General features: G+C 43.4%; 1 protein-coding gene across 2 annotated transcripts in view; it reads right to left on the minus strand.

Annotated features, from left to right (window-relative positions):
- CDC14A (cell division cycle 14A) overlaps positions 1-22,332 on the minus strand; it is a 128,964-nt gene that overhangs the window by 95,262 nt on the left and 11,370 nt on the right. For both annotated transcript variants that reach the window (XM_014571900.4, XM_014571899.4), the window contains exons 3-4: positions 18,236-18,311; positions 2,253-2,345 (exon numbers count right to left, since the gene is read on the minus strand). In XM_014571900.4, coding sequence (XP_014427386.2) covers positions 2,253-2,345; positions 18,236-18,311 — 169 coding nt within the window. The remainder of the gene's footprint in view (positions 1-2,252; positions 2,346-18,235; positions 18,312-22,332) is intronic.

Consider the following 22,332-nt stretch of genomic DNA (forward strand, 5'->3'; position numbering starts at 1 on the left):
CTGCCTAGTTGACTGTGCTTGGGTAACTAGCCTGAGCCACAACATCTACAGTGTAGTTAATTTTTAGCACTGGCACAAATTTGTCTACTAAGCCTGAGGCACAGGCTCCCTGCTGCAGTTTAGACTTAACCCCCCAAAGTCCCTTCTTCCTCCAGTACCACCATCAGATACTCTGACCCTGGGTTCTTGCCTTTTGGCAGTTTGGGCATTGAGAAGATTAGGATATGGTTTAAGTTTGACATTTAAGGAAAGAGAATTGGGCTAAAGTTAAAAAACCCTATCTGGGAGAGCCTGCCATTTGCTCCTGCTGCCTTTTCCCATGCAGGAAAGTCTCTTATGGGATCATAAGATTCAGATCAATATCTACTTCATAACTTTTGGAGGTGTACACCACATTCCAATCTCAAAGGTGTGCCGATGAGCAAGGTGGTGACCCAGTCTTGTGTAAGGAGTTGGGGGTGAGGTGGAGCACGGGCCTTTTCTCCCCTTCTCATTTGAAAAACTTCGCAGCTACCAACTGTGTTTTCTGTCCCCCACTCCAAACTTCATCTTCAGTTCTGTGTTCAAGGGGCTATTCCAGCGTGTCAGCAGACAAAATGGTGGAGCCCCAGCCCAGCTGGCCACTCCCTTGGTGGTACAGCTGTCCTCCAGTGGACACTCCGGAGGATAGCTATGCCCTGCAGGCTCGCTGCCCCAGTGGCCACTTTCATACTACAACCCTTCGAAGAGCAGCCCTTGCCTTTGAAGGGGACTTCCAAATGTACTGACAACCAAAACCTGACCTTGGTTTAGTTAGGAGAAGGGGAAGATGCCTATCAAATTAGGTGGCGTAGCTCTTACTGTGTAAGAGGAATTCTTAGACAGACACACAAACACACTCTAGAATACATAGATTTCAGAAATCCACCTCCTCTCTCTTTTGGAGAATAGTTTGTCCTCAGTTTGGTATTTCTCTACTGGTAAAAATCATAGTTACAATTTTGTTAATTTCCTGGAATCTGGATCAGGTCTTGAGGATGGATGCAAAGAGAAGTTTTTTACCCTGTACAGATCTTTGAGATTTTTCCCCCCCCTTATGGGTGCCCCACAGGGCCCATGAGTATCACCTGAAGCCAAGCTGAGAATTTTGAAGAACATCTCTTTCTTCCTATCCTATAAATACCTCTGTTTCCAGAGTTTGATGTTTCATGACAACCCAACCCCAATTTTTAATTTTCAGATACACAGATCCATTTTGGGGTAATGCTTGGCAATAAAATTATAAAACGCTTTTTGTACTCCGATTTCTAACAAAGCTTTTACAATTAAGAGTAATGTTTGATTAAAAAGAGTAATGTGGCAAATCTTGCAAGAGTTTGCAGTTATCAGTCACTATCATAATTAACAAAAACTTTTCATTCACAAATCAGATCCACTTACTTGCTCACATCATATGATAATACTCAATATTGGACAATTTCACAAGTCAAATCATGATTATTTGCAATTAAGGAAAGCTAGATTATAAAGGGAAAGGGTCCAAGTTGAACCACCATGAGTGCAGAAGTGTTTAAATTTAAATTTTCCATTAGTAAGGCTTTCTTCAGAATTTTGGGATAATTCCATTGATTACCTGCTCTGATTTCCTTCAAGACATGTGCTACCTGCCTGAAAAAAGGTATACGTTTGATATCTATACAAGTCTCCTTCCACTACAGGAGAACTCAACAGATTAATGTAGATAATGTTACAGAAATAATTCACTTACAAAAGATAAACACATACCACTGGAGCAAGAAATACCAATTGCTAGCAAACCTACAACTTGTCTTCTACAAAAAAGACTTAAGAACTTTTCCCATGTATTGTATAAATGGCATATTAATTCAATCAGGAGTTGTACAACTCAAGGGTAAACAGAAGAAGTCAGTTGACTTAATTGTATTTGCATTGTAAATTAAAAATATATAATAATGTGTTATTCAATTAGTTCAGCTATAGAGCACACTTTTGGATAACCCATTTAAATTACTGACTACATAAACAATTCATCTTGAAGTTAAATTTTTAGAGACCAGAATAGGCTGCTACAGAAAAAGCAACTGCAAAGTTCTAATTACACCTTGAAGAAACACTACAAAGAGCTTGATTACAGAAGATTGAATAACAGTCTCACTATTTCATTGACGTCTATGTTTCGCTGCCATGTAAAATGGTAGCTAAAGTGTCTTCTCAGAGAAGAATAGAAGTGTATATAAACAAGTGATACTTACCACATATGACCCTATTAAAAGTGCCGCATTTGCTCGTTTCCGTTGATCAAAAGTGGTATAGTGGACTATTTTCTTTCTCGATAGACTGAAAGACTGTTTAAAGAAAAAGGAGAAGGATGCATTAGCTATGTTAAATTACAATAAGTCACAAGACTTAGAGCCATTTTCAACTTGCTAATCAAAAATATTATGGAGGTGGGTGCGGTAATCTCTTACTGGAACTTCTGCTGGTGAATGGGTCCCAGAGCGTAGACTTCAGCTGTGGTACAGACATTTAGGCTCATGTTAAACAGACCACTGTGCTCACAAGGACTCAGACTGAATCAGCTGGCATGGGCCTGCCATGCATTTTTAACTAGTGTAGATGTAACTTTAGCATTAGACCTAATCTTATTTCCTGCATTGATTTTACTAATCCTCCTAAAGCCACCCAAAAGGAAACAGTTAGCAGCACAGACTACCAGATAAAAGTCACAGTGACTAAGTATTTAAAAACAGCCATATTTAGTTCACAAGGTTTTTCTTTAGAATTAAAGACCCATTCTTATTGAGACTTTATAATCATTGAAGTCTCAGAAATCTATAACTGATTTAAAACTAGAATACTGTTGGTTAAAGCACATGTAAACTAGGAATGTTAAAATGCGTTTGTTTTTGTAAACATGTAACTACTAAAAATTTCAGCAGTTACATGCTTACACAAGGGGAGAAAGGGAAGCGGAAGCAGGAGCCGGTGCTCGTAGGACTTTTGATACAGAGGCAACAGTGCAGGGGTGTGAAGGAGGGCACTCCCCTCCTTGGTAAAGGGGCAGGCAGCTATGTGTAACGTAAGGGTTAACTAATGAGCCAATACTCAGTTAACTGCATACAAAGATATATGTTCACATCCCTGATCTAAACCACAACGATACTGTGAAATTCAGCTCACTCAGTGAACGTGTTGAATAACTAAAAATATAATTCCAGTAAACTGTGCAAGCTTCAGATCACAATGCATTTTTCAGAAAGTGTAAAAATCCATGCTCATCTATTTCTGCAAATGTTTTAAGCAATATTTGTGAAGACTGAATTCAGAGGGAGCAGGTCTGACAGAAACCTCCCTCAGATTAAGCACTGAAAACTAAGGAGTGTTGCATGCTGCCACAGACTTTCCCCCCCCCCCCCCCCAAGAATTGCTGGTACAGGTTTAACCTCTCTAGTTCGGCATCCTCAGAACCAGACCAGTGCCAAATCAGAGAATATGCTGAACCACAAGAGGTCAATATTATCTAACAGCATTACTAACACTTCCACTGCTTACTGGGCTCTTAGAAGACAACAGCTCAGAACACAGAGCCAGGACTGGACTGGTGGCTGTAAAAATTTATGGGACCACAGAAAACTCCGTCACACACATAAGTGGGCAGCCCACTAACTAAAATCATCCATGGTCCAGGCTGGTTCAACCTGTAGTTTTATTGGTGCTAACCCTATTGACTTTTAGTACATACTGAAAATAAAACAAACTATAAGTTTCTATATGGGTTCATATGAAAAAATCTTCAATACAAAAAAGAATTTCTTTAAATGAAAGCCAAAAATAGTTGACAAAATATAAGAAGTTTATTGTAATATATTAATCAGTTTCTTTATTTTTGTCCTCCATAGGGATAGCCCCTTTAGCAGTGGATCTGACTGTATGTTTCGATAAGCTGGTCTTATTCACCACTCCTTACACAGGAGGATAAACAGTATGATTTAAATTAATGTGACTGTAGTACATCTAAATGGGACTATAATCCCTCAGAGTGGGGGAGGGCATCTTCATCAATTACAACAGATCATGCTTGGAGACAGACAAGCATGACCTGCTTTATATTTATTTTCAAATCCCCATCTTCTCTGGAATTCAACCAATATTAAAATCAGACTAGCCACACCAATAGCTCAAAAATATAGATATAAGCTTTTTCTTTATCACATTTGGACAAAATCAGAGAACTCTGGATGCCAATCTCTTATGCTCTAAATCGGACAAAATTACAGTAAGAGTGCCACACAAGCTATTACAATTGCATTTTATTGTCTACATCTTATAGTTTATAGCAATAGAATTATTTTTTAAAAAGGGTAAATTATTTCTATATATAAGAGTATTGTGGAATTTGCTTTTTAAAAAATTGGTTACCAATCATGTAAAAGTCTCCTCTATTTAAGCAGACATTTTAGCCATTTTTAAAAAATAGAGTGACAAGAGACTTCAGTAACACTGTATGACAGATAGTGTTCTTGGTGTACCGGGGCACAGGTGGGAGAGCAACATACCCTCAAATTCTCAGAAGTATCTCTGACATTTAAACTATTGGAACAGAATTTTGCTCCTATGTTGTTCAAAAAGAAGTGAAAGCTACCCTTTAATCTCTAGGGACCCAGATAGTGTACATTTAAAATCAATTTTTGATAAGCTTGAAGCTTTGAATATGAAATTGAAAACTTGTCTTGAACTGACATGAAAAAAATTGCAATACAGCAAATGCTGAAGGAAATTTACAAGACAAACATTTGAATTGCAAATTCCAGGAGATTCAGAAATGTAGAACAGTACCTCCATGCTATATTAAATCCTATTCATGTGGGAACAATGGCTACCATTATTGGTTGAAGTCACACTGTTTGCAAAAGCACTGCATTAGGTATCAACACTTCAGGCCCAGCATCAATTCCAGTTTCACTGCTATAGCTAAAGTTAGACAGACTAGAATTAAATGCAACAGATTATATTTAACATATTAACCCAACAGATACCAGTTCTTCAAGCTGATCCATGTGGGAACAAACCTAAAAAGCACAGACTCCTCTGAGATTTGTGGAGTGTCACAGATGTCCACTATTGAGATCAGCTCACAGCAGTGGTTCTCAAACTTTCTGGCCCACAGCACACTTGGCGTAGTGCAAACCTTTTCATGGATCATCAGCCAGCCGCTCATGATGACAAAATGCCATCACTTACCTCTAAATACCCAAATACTAACTTATTCATATTAGGCTACCGGAGCTATAACGTAAGGGTGTATATAACGGTAAGAAAGAAAACATCAAAATCAAAATACAAATTAAGTGCTTTAACTTTATCATGTTAGCTTACTAAACTTCATTTTAAATAAACTAAAACGTTAATATATGTCCAAAACAAAAGGTTTCAATTTTGTCTTTATTTAGCAGGGATAGGGAACCTTTTTTGGATCGCGAGCCACTAATCCACAGAAAGATCAGTAAGGGGTCACAAAACCCTCCCCCCACCCCCACAAAAAAAAAAAAAAAAAAGAACAAAAAACCTAACCCTCATTGACATGGCCCTCAACTGAAAATCACTCCCCTGGCACCATGGGGTGGAAAGGGGGCAAGGAGGACCAAGGTTCAGGGCTTCCCATGGGCCAGATTAACTCTTTTGGGGTTAGTGGATTGTGATCTCCCCAGGCTCTGGGGTGAGGCCAAAAATGAGAGGTTCAATACGAGGAGGGAGCTGCCAGGGAGTGGGATAGGGATGGAGGATCTGGGTGGGAGCTTGGGGCCAAAAAGGGAGGTGCAGGAGCAGGCTGGGGTGGGGGGGGGGGGGGTGAAGAGGGTCTGGAAGGGACAGAGGGTACAGGTATGAGCTGGGGATGGGGAGTCTGGCCAGGAAGGGATGGAGGGCACAGGAGAGGGCTGAAGGTGGGGGTTCTGGCCAGGAGGGAGGGTGCAAGAGTAAGGGAAGGTTCATGAAAGGATGGGGGGGCACTTAACTCACTTTGCACCCCCTACCACTCCCAAGAGTTACTCCCTCTGGCTGTGACCCCACCCAGGGAGAGGGGGAGTGGCAGCGCACGGAGCCACTTGCTCCCCTTGCAAGGCTCAGAGCTTTCTCTCCACCAAGTGGGAAACCAGTACTGGCACTCCAACCTCATGGGGATAGGGGGAGGGAGAGAAGGGAGGGCTGGAGCACCAGCTCCACGCTTCAAGGGAATCGGGGGGGGGGGGGCTGAACCTCAAGTTGGGACACACCCACAAGGTGGCGGCATATCATTAGTGGTCCATGGACTGCAGGTTTGAGAACCACTGGCTTACAGGGACAGGCCTTTAGTTATGCTATAGCACTTAGAAATAGTAATACCTACAGTTTAAAAAAATTTACATGTGGAAGGAAAAGAGTGTCGCGATGTCTTATTTTAAAGAGAGTTAGTATATGGCACTACAGAGACTACAAAAACTAGCTGAAACAATGTTCCCTCTAATCTTTTCCATCCATGTGCAGAATCAATTTTTTTATGCAGTAAGGCACATGTGAACAACCACCACCATAGAAACAAACAAATAAATCTAGCTATGGGCAATATGCTAACCCACTTAGTGGCAGCTGAATCTTTCCTGAATGGCTACACAAGTGCACAGCTTATAGGGAGCACAGGATATAAGTAAAGAACAATGTAATATGTTTAATGCAAAGAACTGAGAATATTTTCTCTGGTTTTCTAGGAAGTCATCACATAGTACTGTAGTATTTATGTATATCAAAAATATACCTTAAAGTTATTTTAGTAATTTAATTAGAGTTAACTATACACAAACCATCAGGCTTATTTATCACTATAGAAATATGTTAAGGAGGCAAAAGTCCACTTAGACAAAACATGCCAACAGTGCTATACATTTCATGGTAAACCCTGAAATACGTTATTTTTAAGTTAAAGCATGTAACAGTATGTCCTTCTGTAATATAAAAAAAATGAAAAGCAACATACTACTCTCTAGTTACAAGAAAAAAATTAACCCATTCATTTTACACAACAGAATCACCAAAAAGTTCATAATGTTCAATTATAAAGTGATCCAAGACCGAGTAAGCCTTACAAAAGAGAATGCTATAAATTTTAAAAATTCTCAGTTGTGCTGTGATTAGATTAGCATTTCATTAGAACTGTCACTGGATGTCACAAATATACTAATCAATTAATATGGCACAGCCCTCGCATTATTCAAGGTGAACATACTGCTTTGCATTTAACAGAAAGTTAGATTTATCTGAACTTCTTAGTTATAATGTAAGAAAAAGTTTAAAAACTTGTCATCTAGCATAATTTGGAGTCTGAAGCCCTAAAGCTCTGTGCAGTGTTCAAAATAAGGTTTGCAAGTAATTTGTTATAGTAGGTTTATGAAGTCAGCTTTATTTAGCAGAACAAAACAGTAATATAGCACCACATACTGTATTTGTTCTTCACTTGTTTGTTCAGGGAAGTTAATGAGTGTGCTTTTTCAATCAAGCTCCACAATATTGCAATGTTAAAGGGGGTTAAGTATTTCATTCAAGCTCAGTTTCAAATATCAAATAGGATACTATGATCTAGTATTCTTGTCTTGCTTTTGATTACTCAGAACAGCATCACATCATCTCCACAGCAATCAGAGATCAAAACAAATGGCAACAGGCTCTCTTATCAAGCGTAACCTCTCAGTGCTTTATCACCAATTTTCTCAAAAAAGATACCCTTGAGACAGTTGACTGTGCAAAAGATGGTTTTTTTTAATTACAATTAACATTTTAAAAACAAACTACTCGACACTCTCCAATCCAAACCTTAAAAAAAAAAAGCAAGCAGACTTTTCTCCCTACCATGTTCCTGCACACACACCTGAAGTACAAAGCCTCAGAAGCCATTTAACTTAAAGTACATAGAATCATAGAACCATAGAGCTGTTCCTGCAATGCCACATGAGCAGTCTGCAGTAATTGCATCAGGAGGGTCGGCATGAGGTCCAAGAGCTGGCAAGTGCTATGCAACAAGTCTGGCTCTATGGCTGGAGTACTACGGCGTCTGCAAGGGCAGCCAAAGCACGCAGTAACAAGAGTTTGCTGACCCTTGGGGAGGCAGACAAAGTTAAAGAGCCTGAAACACAGCCATAGATGGGAGCCCCTTTAAGCACAAGCCTCTGATAGCCTAAAGGCAGCAGCTACAGGAAAGAGAAGTTACTCACCCTGTGAAGTAACGATTGTTCTTCGAGATGCGCCCCGTGGGTGCTCCAATCTAGGAGTCAGGTCCCGTCCTGGCGCCGCGGCTCGGAGACTTTTCATAGCCGTGCTCCGCCGGCTCGTGCATGCGTGGTTCACCAGGATAGCGTTCGCGCCTTTCATCAGCCGCACGCGAGCCGGCAACCGTCCGTTCCTCTCATCCGCTCATCTGAAAGAGACATTAAGAAGAAAAATTTCCAGAGCGGGGAGGAAGGGCGGGTCGTGGAGCACCCACGGGGCACATCTTGAAGAACAATTGTTACTTCACAGGGTGAGTAACTTCTCTTTCTTCTTCGAGTGGCCCTGTGGGTGCTCCACTCTAGGTGATTCCGGAGCAGTACACAGAGCAGAATTAAAGCGCTCCGGAACCAAGACTATCAACACGATTTAGTACCGCTGTAGCCACGGAAAAATCTCAAGTAAACTGTTCGACTATAGCGTAGTGTTTCATAAAAATCGCATATGAAGACCATGTTGCTGCTCTACAAATGTCACGAAAGGACACTCCACTGAGGAAGGCCGTAGTAGCAGCAGCAACTGCCCTAGTTGAATGAGCTTTAGGGCGAGAGGGGAGAGACTTCCCTCGTAGCAAATGACACATGGATATACATAAAACTATGAGCTTAGAAATACGCTGAGAAGTTAAAAGGCTGTCCTTTTGAGTGACTCGCCACTGCCACCAACAAAACGGTCTGTTTTCCTAAAAACCCGTGTTCTGTCGATGTAGAACGCCAACGCCCTTCTCACGTCCAAAGTATGTAAGTGTGCTGCTTGTGTTGAGGTATGGGGTTTTGGGAAGAAGCATGGTAAGACCACTGGTTCATTTATGTGGAATTCAGAAGACACCTTCGGAATAAACGCTGGATGGGTCCTCAACGTTACTGATTCTTTCGAAAAGACTGTATAGGACGGTGAAGCCATGAAAGCTGCTCTCTCACACACACTGCGAGCTGAAGTGAGGGTTAGGAGAAAAACCAGCTTGAGCGTAAGTAAGTATAGTGTTACTGTCGCTAAGGGCTCAAAAGTGGGTCGAGTCAAAGTTTGTAGGACCAGATCCAAATTCCATGGGGGAGGGGCCTCCGCGGGGGGTGGAGATTCAAAAGCCCCTTCAGAAAACTTTTCGTAGCGGGGTGAGCAAACAAAGAAATACCGTCATCTCTATGATGGAATGCATTAATTGCTGCCAAATGCACCCGTAGCGATGCAATTGCCAAACCATTGTCGTGTAGTAGCAAGAGATAGTCCAATACACAAGGGAAGGGTGCAAAACGCGAGTCCACGTTATTGTCCGCACACCATGCTTGGAACTTTGTCCACTTAGCTGTGCAAGCAGTTCGAGTAGATTGTTTCCGACTATGCATCAACACTTGCTTGACTCGCTGGGAGCTGGATTGCTCGGAGTTGGTAAACCAGCCAGCATCCACGCAGTGAGGTGTAGGACCTCCGGTCGTGGATGACTGAGAGATCCATTATCCTGGGTCAACAGATTCGGAAGGGAAGGTAGAGGATATGGCGCTTTCACTGACATCTGGTGGAGCATTGAAAACCAAGGCTGACGAGCCCATGCTGGCGCCAGAAGGATTACTCGAGCTTTGTCTACATTGATCTTTTCGAGAACTCTGGGAATTAATACTACTGGTGGGAAAGCGTACAGTAATGACGGCCCCCAATGGAGAAGGAAGGCGTCCCCCAGCGAATGGTGTCCTATCCTGGCTCTTGAACAATAATTGGGACATTTCAAATGGAGTTCTGTTGCAAACAGATCTATCGTTGGAAACCCCCATCGAGCGAAGATACGATTCAGTACGTCCGAGCGAATCTCCCACTCATGGTCGTGTGGAAAACGCCTGCTGAGAGAATCCGCTACTAAATTGTCGGCACCCGGCAGGTAGGAAGCTGTTAGAACAGTGTTGTTGGTAATACACCAATTCCATAAACGGATGGTCTCTGCGCAAAGAGAATGGGATCGGGCACCTCCTTGCTTGTTTATATAAAACATAGCCGCCACGTTGTCTGTTAAAATCCTTGTCGTCGTATTTTGAATGTGTGACTAAAAATGCTTGCACGCGTGCCGCACCGCTCTCAACTTGAGCACACTGATGTGCAATAGCATTTCTCTTGCCGACCACCGTCCCTGGACCGTGAGATTGCCCATGTGAGCTCCCCAGCCTACGAGGGAGGTATCTGTCGTTATTTGTGTAGTAGGTTGAGGGCGATGAAATGGAACACCTGTGAGGAGATTGGTCGGGTTGATCCACCACTGTAGGGATTCCCGGACATACTGCGGCACCACTAGTGGCCTGTGGACACCGTGCTTTGACGGGATGTAAACCGTGGCTAACCAGTGCTGGAGGCAACGAAAACGTAACCTTGCGTTGCACACTATGATGGTGGCAGCAGCCATATGCCCCAACAGTTGTAGACAGACACGTGTGGGGATTGTTGGAGCGTGGACCATCATGTGCACCAATTCCTTGATTATTATAAAACGTTCCATCGGTAAATACGCGCACGCCATGGTTGAATTGAGGCGCGCACCTATGAACATGAGATTTTGGGATGGAACTAGTGTTGACTTCAAGTTTATGAGAAGGCCCAGGGTAGCAAACTCGTCTGATACTGTCCGAACCATATGACATGTTTCCATGCAGGTCGTACCCCTGAGAAGGCAATCGTCTAAGTAGGGGAATATTGTTACCCCTAGTCTGCGTAGGTGGGCCGCGATTACTGCTAACATCTTGGTGAAAACCCTGGGAGCACATGCCAGGCCGAATGGAAGAACCCTGTACTGGTAATGTTCGCTCCCCATTTGGAAACGAAGGGAACGCCTGTGTGCCACGTGAATCTCTACGTGGAAATAAGCGTCCTGCAAGTCGAGGACTGCAAACCAATCCTTTTCGTTCAATGACGGAAGAATGGTTGATAAAGTTACCATCTTGAAACGCTGCTTCCAAAGGTGCTGGTTCAGTCTTTGAAGGTCCAGGATGGGTCTCCATCCTCCTGACTTCTTTGGTGTGAGGAAATATCGGGAGTAAAAACCTTTCCCCCAAAACTGCTTGGGAACTCTATCACCCTGATGGTGAGCAAACGTTGAACTTCTTGCTCCAATAGTTTCTCATGAGAGGGGTCCCTGAAGAGGGACGGGGAGAGGGGAGTGGTAGGGGGGAAATAGAGAGAAAGGGGATGGAGAGGCCGGATTGAACTACCTCTAGCACCCATCTGTCTGAGGTGATCGTAGACCAGTGGTGGTAAAAAGAGCATAAACGATGGTGAAAAAGATGATGGGTTTCCGTATTGACTATGGACGATTGGTTTGTATCCTTGACAAGCAAGTCAAATCTGTTGCTTAGTCGACTGCTGATTACCCGAACGGTTCTGCTGTGGTCACTTGCGCTGGGGGCGCTGTCTAGGACGCTGGTTGTCGAAGGGACGTGATTGCTGTCTAGGAAAATTGAAGTCATATCTCCGTTGGTAAGGGAAATAACGCCTACGCTTGAAGGAAGGGTGTACAACCCCAGTGTACGTAAAGTGGTGAGTGAGTCTTTTCCCGAGTGGAGGACCTCATCGGTGTTTGCCGCAAAAAGTTTAAGTTTGTCAAAGGGCAGATCCTCAACCTTGCTTTGTAACTCCTTGGGCACCGCTGCTGACGAAAGCCAAGATGATCTCCTAATGGCGATACCAGTAGCAAAAGCCCAAGCTGCTGTGTCAGCCACATCCATAGCAATCTGGAGCGCAGCGCTACATGATGCGTACCCCTCCTGTACTATTGCTTTCAAGAGTGGTTTCTTGGTGTCTGGGAGATGGTGCAACAAATCTGCTAGTTTGGAGTAATTATCAAAATTATGGTTTGACAGATGGGCTGAGTAATTCGCAATGCGAAGTAAGAGTGTAGCTGAAGAATACACTTTCCTCCCAAAAATATCCAATTTTTTATTGTCCTGGTCTGAAAGGGTATTTCTGTACTGTGGCGCCTTACTCCTACGTTGCGCTGCATCTACTACCAGTGAATTGGGTTGGGGGTGATTGAATAAAAAGTCCAACCCCTTTGCTGGAACAAAATATTTTCTATCAGCTTTTTTACTTGTAGGTGTAATCTATGTTGGGGTTTGCCATATCTCGTCTGCCACTTCCATAATCGCCTCATCGATTGGCAGCACGACTTTCGCACGTTGTTGTGGGCGGAGATTCTTCAGAAGGCGATGTGCCTGTTAAGAGACATCTGCTAGCTGTATGTCCTGTGTGTCTGCCACTCGTTTGAAGAGATCCTGAAAATGTTTCAGATCATCCGGTGGGGAGACTTCAGCTGGGCAAATTGCTTCATCCGGGGAAGATGATGGGCAGTCCGCCGGGGAAGTTTCCATCTTAGGGTCCTCTGTTTCCGATAATTGACCCTCCTCTGGTTTGGATTGGTCTAACTGGATTGTTGAGCTTTTAACTGGAGAAGGTGAGCGTAATGGTTGTGATTTATGAGGCAAGTATTCTGCTAATGGTGATTGGCAGATGTGAGAAGATCCCCTATGCAATGGTGGTGAATGGTGACGCTGGAGGCGATCGTCATACGATCTATGATAGCGGTCACAGCAACGTTCAGAGCGTGACGGAGAGGGGTATCGAGAAGAACGTGCGCTATCATGCTGGATATAATAGACGCGGCATAGAGAGCGCCTCACTGATCCGTATCTCGAGAGACGGGAGGGCGACCGGGATCGTGAACGGGACTGATGTGCATCTAAATACACCGCGTCCCTATAACCGTGCCGGTTGTACATAATCCAAGGGGGGGAAAAATAGCCGTGATAGTGGCTTCGCTCTCTTGGTGAAGCAGGCGGGGAAAGAGACCTGTCCCTATGATGGGTCTTTGACAATGACTTCCTATATGTTGAAGTCTCATCCCTACCACGAAGCATAGGGGAACCAGGCACCGAGTGAAGGTGAGACGGTGCCGGAGAGGTCAGCTGCTGCTGATCTAATGTCGGTGCCAGCAGGACACCTGGTGCCAGAGTAGGGGCAGAGGAAACAGGCGCTGATCCACTGGGTGCCGTTGAAGCTGCTGAAGCCGGTGCCGGGAGGCTGATCAATTGCGGCGCCGGCACGTTTGTCAATTTCAAGGCGCATGAAACTGAAGCCGATGCCGGCTTGCTGGTCAGCTTCAGAGCCACTCCCGGTGTTGGCGCTGAAGCCGCTCTGCCTCTGGATGGTGGAGGCTCCTTATACCATCCCCCGTGAGTTGTCTGGACCCCCCAGGGGTCACTTTAGAAGCCGCTGCCGGGGTTGAAACTGCCGCAGGGAGGGAGTGTGTCGGGGACGGCTTTGACGTTTTGGAGCCTGCCGGTCCCAGAGAAGCCACTCTCCTCTTGTGCTGGGAGATTTTTGTGGCTGCTGGAGGGGTAGGGTCAGGCTGCAATGCCTTACCAAACAAACATTCTTAGTTTCATCTCCCGCTCCCTCCAGGCTCTTGAAGTTAATTTGCAGCAATGGGTGCACTTGTCAGGGACGTGAGTCTCCCCCAGGCACCTAATACAAGTGTCATGGCTGTCAGCCATTGGCATGGCTTCACGGCACGCTGAACATTTCTTAAAACCAGTTGATCCTGGCATTTTTCAGCAGAGTTACAGAAAAAAACTGATTCCTGTGTAACCCCGCTGCGGGTAGTCAATTACACGGTTTTAAAGATTTTTTTTTAAACAGGAACACAGCTAACACTAAAACTCTAACTATTTACAGGTAGATAACTACCTAAAACCATGACTAAAGAAGAGATCAGGGAGCTCCGACCTGAGGCGGTTGAGAGGAACTGACGATTGCCGGCTCATGCGCGGCTGATCAAAGGCGCGAACGCTATCCTGGTGAACCACGCATGCACGAGCCGGCAGAGCACGGCTATGAAAAGTCTCCGAGCTGCGGCGCCGGGACGGGACCCGACACCTAGAGTGGAGCACCCACGGGGCCACTTGAAGAAGAAGAGTGCTGTCCTGATGCCCTGCCCAGAGTGCTTCCAGGGGTGGGGGGAAAAGGGGGGGCCTTAAACGCAATTCAGCCCCCAATCAGTGTGGATGCGCTATTTTGAAATAGATCCATGCCTCACCCCTTTCAGATTTTGGAAGGCACTTCAGATTCTTGAACCTCAGGTTGAGTGCTATAGCTATCTTTAGAAATCTCAATGGTTTCTTTGGCCTTCTCTCAAATCTGCAGTGAAAATGTTCTTAAAATGAAGAACTTGTGATGGATCATCTGAAACTCAGACAACATGAAATATATGGCAGGATGTGGGTAATACAGAGCTGGAGACAATTCTCCTGCAAGTAGTTCAATCACAAAATTTATTTAAACCACTTTTTTTAAAACAAGTTTTCATGTAGATCACATGTCCTCAAGAATAGTGGCCAAAGCATGAAGAGTCATAAAAATGTTTAGCATACTTAGTACAGAAATACTTTACAACACTGACTACAACAGTGCCATGTGACTTCCTGCTTTCCGGTGGTATTAAAAATAAGAAGCTGGCAGCAATATCTTCCATAAACATAACCCAACTTGGTTGTCTTGGTAGGCTGAACAAGATGTAGAACTGAATGGACTTTTGAGTGAAATTATGTAACAAAAATTGATGGGAGAGAGGGTTGGGTATGTTGAGTGGGGGGCAGAGCATTGGAGCAAGGAGGAGATGGGGTGCCAGAGGCAGGTTGTGGCCAGGAGACTTACCAGCAAGCAGCCAAACCAGCCTGCCTACCTACAGAGTTAAGGCTTGCAGAGATTAACACATTTCCCAGCCAACTAGCCTGTCTACTTGCCTGTCCATGTGTTTCTGTGAATAACTAAGCCAAAGAGAGGTTTTTCTTGGCTGTCTGTTATTCAAATAACCATCTCCCATTGACTGGTTTCTGGCCAGAAATTAGCCAATGGGATTGGACTGAGGGTGGGGTGGTTCCTGAAGCTTCTTCCCTCCCCTGTAGTTTTGAAAGAAACAGAGCCCGGCAGCTACGTCTTTTCACAGTGCAGGGGAGGAAGGGGCTCTCCGGGGAAGCAGAGGAGCCTGCCTGGGGCTCCCCGCTGTCTCTGCAGGCTGTATCCAGTGGCTTGGTGGGCTGGATCTGGCCCATGGGCCATATTTTGCCTAAGCCTGCTCTGGGGAGGACAGGGGGCGAAGGGGTGATGGGTAACAGGGCAAGAGGGTGTGGCTTGGGCTGTAGGGGTCAGAGGTTAAAAGGTCAAAGGGCACAGGGTGTAGGGATGGGGGGGCAGGTCAAAGGCACTGAGGAGCAAGCGGCACTCCTCATTAGGCACGGAGGAACAAGCGGTTGGATTAGGGCTAGGTGGACCAGTAACATTTTATTTGCATATTCAATATCAGTTGAATACCAGTTCATCACCAAGTTTGTGAATGTGTTTGCCAGTCTGCAGTACAAAAAAGGTTGGGAACCACTGGTTTAAACCAAGAAGCTATTGCTTATTGGTTAACAGTCCCACTTAGCCACAACAGGCCGCAACCATCTTGTCCTTCACGTGTGCTACTTTTAAAACTCAGACAGGCAGGCTGGCCCAGTCCCCTGGTCTGAGTTGGAAATCAAGAGCATGCAGGGGAACTGTCTGACACCCCATCCAGTGTGGCAAGGGGTTCCCTGGGATTGGGGCCAGAAGTGCACTGGCTGCCATCCTCACTCGTGGGGATCATTGAATAATGTGTAACTGGTAAAAATGGTGGTGGTTACACAATAAATTAAACAATTTCTAACATCACTATGCTATCATTTTTACAGAGCAAATATTTAAAATATAAATGACTATCCCTGATAAGTGTAAGACGGTACTGGGTCCTGCTGTGAGGGCAGGGGACTGGACTCGATGACCTCTTGAGATCCCTTCCAGTTCTAGTATTCTATGATTCTAAAGTGAGCAATGTCAGTTCCTAAGGGTACAAGTTTACCAACTGTAAAAGCTGAATGCAACTAACTGAAATTGTTGATTAGCCACCAAAATGGAAGCAATCAGCCTGACAACTGCTTAAAACTCTTCAGGAAGTTTTCATAGAATAAAATGGATAATATAGAGGTTGATTCATAAGGTAATCTTAAATAATACCAAGTGCCACCAATTAACTATATTAATTCTTCCGCCTACTCAATGATTCAAAGCAGCAGGGCACCCTCTAATTTGGCTGTCAGTTCTAACTAACCTACATGACAACATACCAATAAATCAACATTCTGCAGCACCTAACTACAACCTTTCTATATCACAACCTGACTTACCAGACAATCTTTAAAAAAAAAAAGTGTCTATCCAATTGTCCACACACTTAATTAGGCGATAGTAATGTACTTCATGTTTGAGTAATCACTTTTCCACTATATTGCATAGACAGTCAATTTGAAAGGCTCAGTACAAATTTATTAAACTTTATAAAAATTAGTTTGAGACTCTCTCTAGTTGGTAAAATGTTTTCTAAGTAAAAAAATTTGAACTGGTCAAAACTTGGAAAGTTGTAGTAGATGGGAAATTTCCCCATTTCAGAGTTTGCTGTGAACCTAAAACTGTGTAAAATTTTAGTTTTAGAAGCACCAGCACATGGTGTTTCCAAAACAAAACCTGTGCCCTAGAATCCAGCAGCTGGCGGCTGAAATGGATATACTTTTGTCAATTTCAAATTATCCATCTCTGAAAAACAGCAGTGAAAATTGATAGGAAGGTCTACACCAGATCTATGGACCTAGAAGGCCAAGCTAAGATTTTCAAAACTTGCTAAGCAGGAGTCCTCCAAACAGGAAGCCTGCAAACTCCAGGGTCTTCACTGGAGTCTGCATAGCAGGGTTGCCCCGCTGCTGCAGACCCTGGAATCATCAATATCTTGCCAGGAAGTCCTGATGAGAGAACCCGTGGAAATCAGTTAAACCCGATGTGTCAACATTTTTGGTTAGACCACGTCACATTTTCTGACAAAAGCCTGTTTGTCAGAAGATTGCCAACAAAGTTTAGTGAAGATATTTGCTTTTCTTATAAGGTAACCCCATTTGTTAGGGGTTACCGTAGGGATGTAAATGGTAAACTGGTAAGCCTCATCCTTAATAATGGGAGAGGCTCACTGGTTACAGTTAACTAGTAGGGGCTGAATAGCTCCTAGCTCTCCCTGGGGATGGGGGTGCTCCAAGCCTATAGGCCTGGAACAGACCCTGTCCATGGTAGGCCTCTGCCCCCCGCTGCAGGTTTCATGCTGGCTTCCCAGGAGTGTGGCAGTCCTGCTCTCAAGAAAGTGGCTTCGCTGTGACAGCAAAGCCTCCTTCCCCAGGGGTGGGGTCATCAGCTCTTGCCAGTCCCACTCCCAAGGAGGCTTTGCTGCATACTACAGAGCTCACAGCAGAGCTGCCCTGGGAGCAGGGCTAGAGGAGGCTACTAGCCTTGTTCCCCCATGAGGCTTCACTGTAGACAAAGTATTTAAAGCTTTAAATACTCTAAAACTTTATCTGCAGAGCCCATAGCACATATTACCACTAAATTTTTTAGCTGTTACACTGACATTTTTAAACAACTTTTACATCCTTAGCGCCAACTCTTCCATTGAAAAAAATATTCATTTAAACATACATTTTCAGCCTTCAGTCTTTTAATACTAACATAGCTATAGATTACAGACAAGTATGCTAGCAATGAACTCAAGATATCAACACAACTCAAAATGATTTTGGCTTTCACCACTTTGCTTACTGTTCCACTAACTTCCTTTGGCTTATATTACATTTGCTCTTGGAGAAAGGTATACATTGTCTTCTGTGATTCAACTGCTGAATAAAAAGGTTCACTTTTCATTTCTTCATGGGTAGTATATCCATGACAAGGCAGCACAACTTCCACGTCCAAAGCTCAAGGTTAACCATGTAAATGACACTTGCATAGCAATGCTATGTATGCAATTGGTTAAAAAGAATATTCAGTACAAAAATCTAAATAGAAAGGGTTCAAACTTTACCTTTAACTTCTTATTTAGTTTGCAGCAGTATCTGTATAACATCGCCAAATTTAAAGGTCCAAAATCTGCATAGAAACTGTGGGATGGGGAAACAAATGGGGGGGGGGGGGGGGGGGGGAGAAGAGAACAAAAAAAAACATTTAGAAAAGAACTCAAGTACTTCAATGAACTTCTGCTTCTAGGCATTTAAACTGCAAGCCAGTTAGTAATTTTGCTATGTTCCATTTTAGATACAGTGTCATCAGTGTTGCTGTAGCCCTGACAGTCTCAGGATATTAGAGAAACAAAGTGTACAAAACAATACTGGACCAACTTCTGTTGGTGGTAGAGAAGTCTTCAAGCCTACATGGAGCAAAAGAAAAGCTCTTTAAAGCTTGTCTCTCCCATCAATAAAAGTTGCTCCATAAAAGATATTACCTCAACCACCTTATCTATTCAGTATATTGTGAGATTAAAATGACGTTTATTCATTATCGGGGGCCTATATATTTTAGTTGCCCAACTTATAAAATATTTTTAAAACTTGAAGAAACCCTCTGTTCGTTCCATTTAGTCTGTTCCGTTTTTATTGAGAATTGCACTGTTGAAAACAGTCACTCTCTCCCCTTCATTTTTTGGGAAATTATAGCAGCCTGTCCAAATGATAGCTGAATACAAATAAACATTCTAACACTGGGCCCATGCTACCATATGAAGAGCAACTGCTGACGACAGCACTGGAAACTGCCAAAATAGCTGTGCAGGATCAGAGAAAAGCTGGGAAAAACTGACTACCATTATGGACCCAGAACATGACTCAAAAGGCCCTTCCTCACTCTGGCACCACACACCAGGGAACAGGAGCCTGCCCAGCTCCTGAGCCGGAAAGAGAAGGTATTTCCAGGCCAGGTGACCTCCTCACCTCCAGCACCTCCCAGATCCAGTACCTGGCTCCAGCAACCCATTTCTACATCTGGGAAAACATCCCTCACACTTTCAGCTAATGTCATTAATTATGTAGTTTAAGGGGCAGTCACTGCCCTGCGGTGCTGACAATTAAGGATATAAACACCAGAGTGGGAAGTTGTAACCTTTAAAAGTATAAATTTCTATTTTAGCTTAAAAACCTGGTGTAGGAAGTTACACTCATGAAAACCTTATTTTACATTACAAGAAAAACTTAAAACTGTCTACTAGCACAACCCAAAGCTCATGATACCATCTACATGTTTTGTTAGTCTTTAAAGGTGCTACTAGACTGTTTAAGTTTTTTCTATTACAGACTAACTCTGCTACCCTTCTGAAGCTTTACATTAGTAGAACATTATTTAGGGTACAAAGTCACAGACTTTATAGTTAAGTTGCAAATTTACGGTTGCCTCGGCAACCTTAATTTTAGTCCCTTTGCTTATCTATCCTAGGTGTTGAATGGAGCTCTAAAAAAAGTGACAATGTAATTAGGGCACATGTAAAGATATAATGTTAAGGTATCCACAGCAATCCTACACTCAGCATTTCCTAAAACTTGAATGCTTCATTTTCCTTGAAAAACAATGGTCTTAACATCTTTCTTGAATGTAGCATAATTACACAGAAAAACAAAACCCTGTTAAAAAGGGACACTGAGGCCATAAAGCAGGGATCAGGGGCCACTAATAGAAAAAAATCAGTTTTAGCCACACAAGTGAGAAGAAAAACCACACCCCCTACTCACTGATATGGCCTCCAACTGAGAAGCAGAAAAGACACTCCCCTTGCACACCAGCCCCAAAGCCTAGCAGTTTGTGTGTGTCCCCCCTATCCCCTAGCTTAAAATTCAGAAAATACCAAAGTTAAAAGCATTTTCTTGCCTCCTTGTGTGTATTATGGTGCAAAGTGCATTAATTAGGCTTTTTAACTCAGTCTATTAAATCAACCTGTTAAGGCAGTATGTAATTTGCACACAAGTTATCTCCACTAGGATTATACTATGAGTTAGGTTACTGCATTAAGGAACACATACCCACTGAAGAAAAGGTGAAATTTTAAGTCAAAACCCTCCATGTGTTTTAAAGAATTTTGGCCTGAACCTGCGTGACTGAACACAAGGGGTTACAATGGAAGCCACTGTGAAACTTTTAAAGACATCACTGCTTCTAGTCCAGGGGTAGCCAACCCGTTTAACAAAGAGCCAAAACAGCAGCGGAAAAACTGCGAAGAGCCACACCAGAATTGTCAAGGAAAAAAACAACCCAGAACAGAATTGTCAAGCAAAAAACAAACAAAAAAATTTAAAAAAGTTAAAGGAGGCTGCCCCTTTAAGACAGCCGCCATCTTGGGCACCATTTTTAAAATCCCACAGCTCCAACCCAGTAAGTACAGGGAAGCTGGGGGCTGGCGGGGGAGGAGGGGAAGGAGGGATGACGATGCGGGGGGGATGAGCCAGTGGGGGTCACGCAGGAGTGGCTTCGTGAGCCACACTTCTGGGTGGGGGGGCAAGAGCCGCGGGTTGGCTATAGTTGTTATAGTCTTTTAGTGTCTTTACCATCCAGCCCAGCCAATGCTCCCTCTAGCCAGGCAAGCTGCCACCTCTTATTCAAAAGGGAGAGAAATGTGCAGTGCTAGTGATTATTAGTTTCAACATATTCCTCTGCTGAAAATATTCTGAGAGTCAGAAGAACGGAAAGAAGGGGGAACAGAGGGAAGAGAGTCTAGTTAGTACAAAGATGCTAATTTCATATCTGTTGCCCTGTTTTTTAAAAAACTGGGGGTATAAGAGGGTCACTTGTCTTCAACATTTTTGCTTCTTTTATTTAAAAAGTTCCCCCTTACTAACTTATGCGAGTTTCCTTGGCCACCCTGCTGCTGCGCTCACCCCCAGGTCCATCAAGACCTATGGACAGGGGGAGAGCACAAAGTCTCCTCCACCTGGCAGGGGCACATGGCATCAGAGGGAATTACTAGCTGTTCAAAACAGCTATAGTACAGCTGATAAGCGTGGCCACTGAAGAGATCAGCAAGTTGAGGTAACAAAACTGCAGCACTGGTGGCCTATCCAAAGATGGATATTGTGAGTTTGGGGCTTCAGTTCTTCCACACACAAAAAAAAAAAATGTTTTGGTCAATTTTTCAACTAAAAAAAGTAAGTTGAAAGTAGATGATCAGTCCTGCTTTACTATGTAAACAGTTGCTGTACTTTCTACAAAGATGTTACATTATTATAAGTACAAATATTAGATATCAAGTAACTGCACAAAATATTGTTAGTTACATGGCTATTTCATAGTCCCCGGGAGCGGGGCCAGCAGCCATTGCACTCGGCCTCACTCCCGGGGAGCCCCCTGCCATCCTGCACTGCCGCCTCTGGCTTATAGTTAACGGTATAGTTGGCTACTCCTTATAATTAGGCATAAGGAGTAGCCTATAATAAGTGTGGGACTGCCTCTCCTAAAGAATCTGCATTAGGAGAACATTCATATTATTAATAGAATTTGGAGAACCACTGACCTAGGAGAAATGGATTCAGAGTGAGACCCTAAATCATCAGTTTGAAGCGGTCTTATTTTGTTACTGCCAACCTATATTTGCTAATTTCACAGATTATCAGATAACCGTCTCCACATTGAGACCATCAACAACAACTTCGCCTATTTATAGCACCTTATGGAATCTACCTCAGCAGGTAGACTGAAAGGTTAAAAGCTTAGAAAATTCATTCTTTGGCTTCTTGATGTAGTGCGTCCATGTCACAACTGAGGCACTCTTTGAGATCAGTGGGAGCTGGGAGATTTAAAATACATAACTACAGTGTGTGGGAGAGAAGTCTTTAAGTGCAATGAATCTGGCACCCTCTCAACCTTGAAAATAATTTCCTAAACGTTTAGAAACAGAATAATCAAATAAAGTACTGAACAAGCACTTTCTAATTCAGTGAATATCTTACTGGGGTGCCAATTTTATCCCTGACAGTCCTCAGTTCAGCCTGGCTGCAGATGCACTAGCCTTCAGAAAGATTATTAAACAAATAATGTTTATTATTTATTATTATTAAACAAATAAGTGTTATAGAGTGATGCTGCTCTGAGAAAGGAATGGACAAGGTATTTACAGGAGTATTAGTCTGTAAAATGATTGTGCTC

The sequence above is a fragment of the Pelodiscus sinensis genome, chromosome 9 (assembly GCF_052426305.1).
Source record: "Pelodiscus sinensis isolate ZL-2025 chromosome 9, ASM5242630v1, whole genome shotgun sequence".
Taxonomy (NCBI): Eukaryota; Metazoa; Chordata; order Testudines; family Trionychidae; genus Pelodiscus; species Pelodiscus sinensis.